Source organism: Varanus komodoensis, unplaced genomic scaffold (genome assembly GCF_004798865.1).
Source record: "Varanus komodoensis strain SLA01 unplaced genomic scaffold, ASM479886v1 scaffold182, whole genome shotgun sequence".
Classification (NCBI taxonomy): domain Eukaryota; kingdom Metazoa; phylum Chordata; class Lepidosauria; order Squamata; family Varanidae; genus Varanus; species Varanus komodoensis.
In genome coordinates this window covers 31,013-40,211 of record NW_025335532.1, presented here as the reverse complement: position 1 = coordinate 40,211, position 9,199 = coordinate 31,013, and the positions used below count along the sequence as shown (strand labels likewise).

The 9,199-nt window shown below is 65.0% G+C and overlaps 2 protein-coding genes across 2 annotated transcripts in view; both read right to left on the bottom strand.

Annotated features, from left to right (window-relative positions):
* AP1S1 (adaptor related protein complex 1 subunit sigma 1) overlaps positions 1-148 on the bottom strand; it is a 14,356-nt gene extending 14,208 nt beyond the window's left edge. The window contains exon 1 of the mRNA XM_044426793.1: positions 32-148. Within this exon, the coding sequence (XP_044282728.1) occupies positions 32-148 (117 nt within the window). The remainder of the gene's footprint in view (positions 1-31) is intronic.
* A 245-nt stretch (positions 149-393) lies between these two features.
* Positions 394-8,948, bottom strand: SERPINE1 (serpin family E member 1). Its single transcript, XM_044426798.1, has 9 exons — positions 8,881-8,948; positions 7,990-8,258; positions 6,524-6,757; positions 5,762-5,956; positions 5,316-5,514; positions 5,082-5,182; positions 3,999-4,085; positions 3,040-3,123; positions 394-2,268 (listed from the first exon to the last, which is right to left on the bottom strand). The coding sequence occupies exons 2-9, from the start codon at positions 8,255-8,257 to the stop codon at positions 2,231-2,233; spliced, it is 1,206 nt and encodes a 401-aa protein (XP_044282733.1). The 5' UTR covers position 8,258; positions 8,881-8,948; the 3' UTR covers positions 394-2,230.
* Between the last annotated feature and the right edge of the window lie 251 nt (positions 8,949-9,199).

Genomic DNA, 9,199 nt, shown 5'->3' with positions numbered 1-9,199 from the left:
CCCCCCCGCCCCCTCCTCTCGCGCTGCTCACCATGGCGACAAGGAGGGCGGTGTGTCCCTCGCGGGCCCCCGTCCGCTGGCTCCCAAGCCCTCCCTCCTCTTCCTCGACAACCTGCCCAGGTGCCTCCGGCCGGGCCCCACCTCCCATAGCCGCGCATGCGCTCCTCGCCCGCTTCCGGGACGGGCCGAAGGAGGCGGGCGCTCGCTCGCTCTCCCTGGCAACGGTTGCTAGGCGACGAGCGGGCCCGCCGGGAGCTGCCGCGGCGGCGCTCCTGCCCCTGGGGCCCCGCGGCAGGGATTCCGGGCGGCCGCGGATGATGGGAGCTGCGGGGGCCGGGCCGCGGGCCGCCCGGCCCCAGGGACGCGAGGAAGGACCACCGGCGACGCCGCTGCTCGAGTGAGGTTAGTGTTTTTATTCCGTAGCTCAAGGAGCATCCCGCTCCCATCCAGAATATTTATGTACACAGGTATAAAATTATATTTCTCTACAGTTTCTGCAAGTGAAAAAATAACCGCATCTCTGAACAGAAGTCGCTTTGCGTTATAAATACGGATCCTCGAGGCGGGGGCGGGGGCCGTCAGCGCCAGGCCATGAACCGAGGGCGGCCGTCGTTTTATGGGAAGGGAAATCGGCTCCCCCCGCCCGCCTCCCACACACGAACGCACACGCACACTCGCACGCACACGCACCGCACTTGGGACTTTGAGGAGGCATGGTGGTGGGTCCTGGTGGCTGCTACTCCATGTGGCTCTCCCTCAACTCAGTTTACAGCGCGTGCCCTCCAAGAAAAAATAAGACTTGTTCCCGGAGTGATCACGTTCCATTCTGCGGGAAAGGCACAGAAATGCTGGCCATGGCAGCCTGGGAGGCGGGACCGGCTTGCCTTGGGCCAAACCTGGCAGGAGCGCTGAGGCCCAAAGGCCCAGGGCAGCAGTCCAGGAGCACAGCCGGGACAAAGGAGCAAGTTGTGATGGGATTCCTGGGAGCCGGCCAAGACTCGGGCGGAGAAACATGCTGTTCCTCATACAAATAGCATCAGCCACACTTCCGTGAGTCAGCAATCCTGCTGTCACATTATGATTAACTGGAAATTATTCTAGGAACTCAGACCTGCCAGAGGATGGGCAACACCCGTGAGTCATTAGAACAAAACATCTGGCCTGAGAAATGTTGCAATAGTGTCTCTGCAGCTGCGGCACATGTGATAAAGGTTCCTCAAGTTGGGCAGGTGCATTTGACTCAGAGGCCAGACCCTTCTGCAGCCCCTCTTCACTTCCAGTGGGGTGTGTACTGAAGGAGGCTCGGAGCCCCTGCAGCACAGGCCTGAGTTTAAGAAAAACGTGATGAAGGGCAGGTTGCTAAGAAGGAAGAGAGGGGATTAATCTCATATTTGTCAAGCTGTTTGCGAAGTTTTCTTTCCCTCCCAGCATCTAATGCTTGCTTCTGCAATCATCACCATTCCTCAGTCACAGGCCCAAGTTGGGGAGCCTGACCACCCATCCCTCCATCATCATCATCATCATCATCATCATCATCATCCCCACTCCACGTGTTCATTAAGTCCAAAAAGTAGAAGGAAGAAGACATGCAGCCTTCCCCCCGTTGACAGCCCCACACTCTACTTCTGCCTGGGCAGTGCAGAAAGAATACGGCGCATCAAAAGTGCAGATCCAGACCTGCTCAGGCCATGCCGGGCAGGGGAACCAAGGCAGGGGACCCCCCCGTGGGGAAGTCGGAACGCAAATGCACAGGTGCCGAGCTTCCATTCCGTCAGTGTAAGCATTTGGCACTCTCCTGGCCGCAGTGCTCCAGTTCGGGGTGACCACCGAATGCCCCTCATCAGACGCCGGCCTGCCCGCTTGTCCTGCCGGCTGCCTCCCGGTGTCCTCGAAGGGGCTTTTGTTTGGGAGTTATATTTGGCAGAATGCTTTTTAGTCGCCTGATACAGCTTCTGTCCCAGCACAAGACAGACTTTGATGCAGAAGGAGTGGGTTTAGTCGAGGCCTCTCCGCATGCAGGTCTCCCGGGGGAAGCTCCGCAGAATTCTTGTCTCGGGTGAAAGAACAGCAGAAGCTTTGCCAGCAAGAGTTGCTGGGCCACCCACACACTCAGCAGCAAGATGGAGACCAGGGCACGGTCCATGGGTCTTCAGGAAAGAAATGCGGAAGGACGGGCAAGACAGACTTGCTGCTGCTCCAGCGAGGTTCCGCGCGAGGAGGGGGGCGGGCGTCAGGGCTCCATGACCTGGCCCATAAACAGGATGGCACCTAGAGAGGGAGCCGGAAGAGACACGCCCCTCAGGATGACGTACTGGCACCCTACCCGAGCCTCCCATGGGTTCGGGTTCCTGGGGCAGACCCTGCAGAGTGGGGGGTCCTTTGGGGCGGAACACAAGGGCCCTTCCCTGCCTGAGGAAGTGATGGCCGGAGTCGTCCAGAACGTGCCACGGAGTGGCAAGACTGCACTAGTCCTGATGCTGCTGCACCCGCCCGCCCCCCCCCCCCCAGCCAGCACATCTGGGAGTGCAGCGGGGAGACCCTCCCCTTGGGCCAGTGGGGCGGGGCTGGGCGGCCCAGAGCCATCCCCATCGCTGGGGGGCTCATGCATCTGTGGGGGCACAGGAGACAGAAGCAAATGGAGCCCAGCCCCTGCAGGACGGTGCCGCCGCATGCTGCACTGGGCCCCCGCGTTCCCTGGCCAGGCCAGGGCTGGCCTGGAGCTCAGAGCTGGGCGGAGCTGACGGTCCCGATCCAGACAGTCCTCTGCTAGGCGCCAAGACCGCTCCCTGTGCCCCAGCGCGAGCCCTGCCATGGAACGCGGTCCTGGGCAGGGCCCCAGGTGGGCGGCCTCGACGAGAAGAGGGGAGCGGTGGCGCCCAGATCCTGCTTGTGCCCGTGCGAAGAGCGGTGCCTGAGGCCGTGGGGCGGGGGCAGGCGGCAGCTGGGAGTGGCCTGGGAAGTAACTGGAAATGTGCTAGCGGCGCTGTGGGGAAGGCACGGGGCCAAGAGTGGCGCCCAGGCGGTCCAAGGAGGCCTCACCGGTCGGGTTGTGCCGCACAATGAAGAGGAAGGGCCTGTCCATCACCATCTCCAAGGGGGCCATCCGGGCGTAGACGACAGCAGCTGCGGAGGGGAGAAAGATGCGCTTTCGGGGATCGGAGGAGGCACCAAGCTCAGTAACGAGTTCAAAGGTCCAACATTTCCCCTCAGTGCACAGGGCTCTGAAGACGGAAGGACCTGAGACCCCTCAAATGGAGCACAGGCCGACCCCATGGCCATGCCAGCCCCTTCCTCTCTCCACTACACTGGAAGGGAAAAATACGCCAGAGGAAAGGCCCCTTTTCCATCTTGCAGGTTGCTAAGAACTGGGGTGACCCAGTGGGAAGGAAGCTGGGCACCTGGGCCTGTGGGCGGGGCTGGGCTAGGGGGGCCCAGTCCCCCCTAACTTGTCTTTGCCCATAACATGTTTGCAAACTATTTCCGAAACATGTATATGTTTGTCTTTAAAGGAGCTGCAAACCAGATGAGCTGCCTCCTCTATACTTTTGGCATCCCCCACAAGTTTAGAGGCCGACCGCGACCTTGCCTGATCCCCAGCCTGGTGCATGCTTTGGGGGCGCACCAAGCCCAGGGGCTGGCTGTGCTTTATTCCGGGTTCATCTTTAAAAGATGAAAGGGACACAAGCCATTAATCAGCCCGCAGCCACTGCCTTGGAGCATGGAAGAGGGAGAAATATCTCAGCCCCCAGATATTCCTAGGCTGCAGTCTCGTGCTGCCGGCCCAGGAGCCAGCCCCGCTCGACTCCAGGGCTTCCTTCCCATGCAGGGCTGCAGCCAGGGAGAGGCGGCGGGGGGGAGATTCTGCCGCTCTGTAGGGAAAGACCATCGAGCGTCGCAGGTACGAGGCAGAGCGATGAGCTCAGCTCTAACCGGTGGCTGGTGTGCTAGGGCGGTGGGGCCCTCTGCCCACCGTGTTCAGCTGCAGCTCGGCTACGCACCTGTGGCAGAGGAGGCCTCGGTCCCGCTCTCGTTGACATCGATCTTCACCTTCTGCAGGGCTTGAGCAACAAAGAGCGGCGCCTGGGCTGCAAAGGAGGCAGGTGGTGACGGGGGGCAGGAGGGCAGCCTCCAGAGGCAGAAGCGGGGCTGGGAAGACTGGCTGCCGCGGTCCCGAGCCAGAGAAACGCCCAAGTCCAGGCTGGAGGGAAGGGGCGGGAGGCGCCCGCGCTGCTGCCGAGAGCCCCCAGCCCTTCAAAGTGCTGCCCGGCAGGGTGGGCACCGTCCCCGCCACCGCTGCAGCACGGCAGGCGAGCCTGGGGGCACAGCCCGTAAACCGGTCGCCTGCCCCAGTCCTGGGCCCTCGAGCACTGCGGCCCAAGCAGTCCTGGGAACGGTGGTGGAACGGGAGCCACTGGCCACCTCCCGCAAGGTGCCTTCCGGCTTCTCGTTGCTTCCAGAACTTTATTCTGGGGGGTGAGAAAAGGTGCTGGGGCGGAGCTCGGCCCGGGCATGGTGGGGGTGCAGCATGCATCCAGCCTGGACTGCAGGTTGCCGAAAGGGGTCCTGTCCTCCCCGGACGAGGATTCCTCAGACGAGGAAAGGCCGTGCAGGGGGCCCAGCCGCCGGCAAGCACGGGTTGGGGCTGCCAGCGCGTGCCTGCACTGGGGGAGCAGCCAGGCCCCTCCCGGGCGCTCCCTGCGGATTCCCAAGGGAGGAGCCGGAGGCGGAGGGAATTCCTCCCTTGGCAGGAGAGGCGCGTGGCCATGACCAGTCCACACGGCCCGGATGGGGAACTTGCCATGAAGCAGCATGTGGACTTCGCCAGCCAGCGCTGCTGAGCCACGGCTGGCTGCATGGTGGGTCAGCCAGAGCCGCTCTGTGTGGTGGGCTGCCGCCCTTGTGGTCTGCGTGCTCTGACTTCGTTGTAACTAACAGGTATTTAGATTTCTGGCCCTGAAACTTCGTACGCACACAAGCCGTGTGGCCCTGCCTCTTGGACTGAACTGACGATTCTTGGGAAGGCAGCACGGAGCCCCGGCGTTTGGGGCACAGGGCGGGACAGGAAGCCCCGGGGGACTCACCGGAGAGGCTGCTGAAATTGGCCCTGCTGGCATCAAACATGGCCTGCATGCCGAGGTTCTCCAGAGGCCCGCGGAGGTCGGCTTCGCTCTCCAAGGAGAACCTGCGCAGAGGGGGGGGAGATGCAGGGAGGCGGTGAAGGGGGAGCCCGCCGTGCCCGGGCGGGTCCCCGAGCGCCCCGTGGAGACGCGGCCAGTGGGGAGCAGGGGGCGGGCACCGTTTCCCCAGCCACTCACTTGGGCAGCGCAAGGAGCCGCGTCACCTGCATCATGCCGCTCTTCCACTCGGCCACCAGCTCAGAGTCGAGGAAGGCCGTCAGTGCCGAGAGGGGGGTGCCCATCTTGAAGGGGGTGGCGATGAGCATGCTGAGCGTCTCCCCCTGGTAGGGCAGCTCAACGACATCGTACTCCACCTGATTCGGGGTGGAGAATTCACCTGGAAGGAGAGCAGCGTTGGCCTCGGGCGCAGCTCGTCTGGGAAGCCTGAATCCCGACCCCAGATGCGCTTGCCCTGCCGCAAGGGAAGCACGGGCTGCCGCGTGCAAGGAAATGCTGATCCCGCGGTCTTCTGACGAGGACACGCGGGCAGGCAGAAGCCCCGGCAGGCACCCGTGCCCACTCCCCGGCCCGGCCCGGCCCGGCCCGGCCCGGCCCCCACCCCCCCGGCAAGGCCCGCGGCTCACCGTAGCTGAACTTGGCCGTCTGCTCCATCATGGGCACCAGGGTGGTGCTGCCGTCCAGCTTGTGGAAGACCCGCTGCCGCGTGTCGGCCACCGGGAAGGGCAAGTTCCAGAGGCCCTTGAAGTGCACCGCGTTCACCAGCACCAGGCGGGTCAGCTGGTCCAGGGCGCCCTCGCCCAAGAAGTCCCGGATCATGCCTGCAAAACCGGTTGGGGAGCTGTAGGGTGGGAGGGACCCAGAAGCTGGCAGGCGATGCTCCCTCGAGCAGCCCCCCGGGCAGAGGCCGCGGCCCCAGGCGGTCCCGGGCTCAGCGCTCAGCCGCATTTCCAGGTGGAACCAAAAAGGAACGCGCCGGACACGCCGGAGAGCGTGCCGTGGCTGCCAGTCAGCGGCGACGACCCTGGAGGCGGTCTGACGCCATTTAGGGCCACCTCCCCTGTTCCGGGGCGCTCAGCCAATGCTCTTCCCCGGCCAGGCGGCCGCAGTGTGGGCTCCTGTGCGGGCGGGCAGGTGACCCACGCCCCCCTTCCCCAGGGACCGTTCCAGCAAGGCCTGCTGCTTTTCCACCTCCAAGGGTGCCCAGGACGTGGGTCCCCCAGTGCTTTGCACCGATTCTCAGCACTCCCAGCCGTTGGCCACCCTGGACACACCTGGAGTCCCCCTTTGCCCATCTCTGATGTGGGCCGTGCAGACCCCCGGCTGCTTCCCTCCGGTCCCCCCTCCAGCAGTCAGCGCTGGCTGTGCAGGACCCAGCCGCGTCTCACCGTTGGTGTGCTGCTCTGTCCATGCGTTGATGATGTGGCGGGCCTGCCGGCTGTCTGTGAAGTCCACCTGCTTGACCATCTGGTGGAAAATCCGGTGGAACCGTGGCAAGAACCCAGGCACCAGCGGGAGGTCCCGCTGGACAAACAAGGCGTCTGCGGTGTCCACCACGTCCTTGTTCCGGGGGTCTGTCAGCATCTTCTGCAGCCACCGCGTGGCTCGCGGGATGCCCCGTTCTGCAGGGGAGAGGCAGGCGGGGGGCCATCATTGGGGGCTCCCCATTGAGCTCGAGAACGGCGGCGGCAGCACGGTGCCATGGAGACAGCCGAGGGGGCGCAGTAGAGACGAGCGCAAATGCCTAACCTCGGAATCTAAACTCATGAGTTCTGCTCTGCCGTGGTCTGGCCAGAAGAGGGATTTTGGTGGGCCAGCTTGAGGAAACTGAGCACCGTGTGTGGCTGCTGCGGAAAAGGCAGATTCCACTTTGGGCGTGTTGGAAAAGGAACCCAGCTCTCCATTGCCGAGGTCTCACTGCCGCTGGGGAATGGAAGGGGGAGCTATTCCGAGGCCAGGGCTGCCCTGGCTCTTCTGATGCGGGCCGAAGACTGGGAGACGGGGGGGGGGGGGGGGATGGGGCTCGAGGGGGTGGGGGGGCTGCCTCCAGGGCAACGCCCCCAGGTTCTCAGGAAGACCCCGGGAACGGACCGGGTTTGGAGGAGAAGGGAGGGGATAAAGGAGAGGAGGAAGACGAGCCCGGGCCCTGCCCCCCGACGCAGCGCTGGGATGGAGAGCCACCAGTTCCAGGGCCTGCGACTTTCCCGCAGGGACGGAGCCACAGGCTCTGAAAAGGTGTAGCTCTTTCAGTCGGTGTAGCTTGTTAGCTGTGAACTGGCAATGAAGAGCTATTTCGCAGAGGTGCCGTTGTTTTGGAAGTCTGAAATGAGCAAAAGCGCCCCAGCGCCCCACGCAGTCCTTGCGCAACCCTGCGGGGCCGCCCCATTCGGAGCACGAGGCTGGGCCTGCCGAAGACGCAGGGCTGCCTGCCACAGGGCGACCCAGGTGGGTCCAGGAGGAAAGGAGGCGATGCCTGGGAGAGCTCGCTTCGGGGAAAGCAGACACAGCGGGGAACGTGCGGAGGTGTGCCAAGCATGCGCCATGTGAGGGCAGTGGAGAGGGAAAGTTCTGGAAGGGGAGGCCGCGCACTGAAGCGGCATGGCGGGGATGCAGGGCCGAGCAAAGAGGCTTTCCCGGGGGGCATGTCGGCCGACAGCTGCTGCCCCGATGCCTGGCTGGCTGATTACTGCGGGCCTCGGTGGGAGAGCTCGTGGGCTTCGCAGGGGCACCTGGCTGCCCCAGGTGGGCAGAGGGCTGGGCCAAGGAGGCCCATGGCCCTGGCTCTGGTCCAGCTTTGGGCCCCCAGCGCGCCGCCCTGCGCGTGACACCCGCCCCGGGGGCCCCAGTGGCTCACCGTTCACGCTGTACTCCATGGCATCCTCGATCTGCCTCTGTGTCTCTCCCGCAGCTGCCATCTGCAGCATGGCCAAGACAGAGGCGGCGCCGTAGGGCGAGAAGGCCACGTTCCGGTCCTTGGAGGCCTTCGCCACTTCCCGGAACACCTTCACGCCGAAGTCCGTGCACAGCCTGGCCACACGGGTCACGCCAGGGCCAGGCGTGGCGGGTTTGGCCTGAGAGAGGGCCACGCAGGCCAGGGCCACGACGGGCAGCCACTGCAGCATCCTGGGAGGTCGGGAAAAGAAGGGGAGTTCGACCCGTGCCCCACCTTTGGCCCGGGAGAGCCCTGGCCCCAGAGCCGTGCCTGGTCTCAGAGGCAGGGTGCTGGGGAGCGGGCAGTGGGTGCTGCTGCATTCCTGCCCCGCTTCCCATGGGGGCAGCGCCTGCTTAGCCAGCACTGGATGCAACAGAGCACTGGACGAGGGGGCTCTGAAGAAAGAGGGGCCTCCCGAGGGAGAGCCTGGACTGGGGAGGTCACCCGCACCCCACAGCAGCCACTTGGCGGAAATCTGCACTTCCGCTGGATGCCCTCGACCCATCTTCGCCAGGTTTGCCTTCCGAAGACCCGAAAGCCGGCTGCTGGACGAGTGTGTGTGTGCGTGTGTGTGTGTTTGGGGGGGGGGGGGACTGTAGCCTCCCACCGCCGCCTGCCTCCCTCCCAGCAGGTGAGATGCCCTCCCTCCTCCCGGGTGCCCCCCAGGAAGCCTAAAGTCAGCCGCACAGAAAGGAAACAAACCCCCAAAGTCCGAGAGGAAGGGAAGAGGACCGCGTGCGGCCGGCCTGGCACGCATCCCCGCGTCCCGACGTGTGGCACGTTAGCGGGACCGCCCCTGAGGGGAGCCCTTACCTGGTTGGCGGTCGTGGGCTCGGCTGGAGAGGCTGCGCTCTGCTCGGGTTCCCGCTCCGCTTCAGCTTCTGCCTCTGCCCGCCCGCCGAGCGCTCCTTTTATGCGCCGCCCTCGCCGGCGGCCAGGAAGCCGCGATGAAGTCACCGGCCGGGCGGCCGGATGCGGCCCACACGAGCGGCAGCCCCCGCCCCCCCGGCCCCGGGGCCGCCCCGTGCGTGGGGGGGGGGTCGGTTGCCCCGCGCGGCCCCGGGGCCGGGCGGGCGGAGACGGCGAGCCTCCCGCTGCGCGCAGCTCGGCGCGGCCTCCGCTGGCTCGGGGG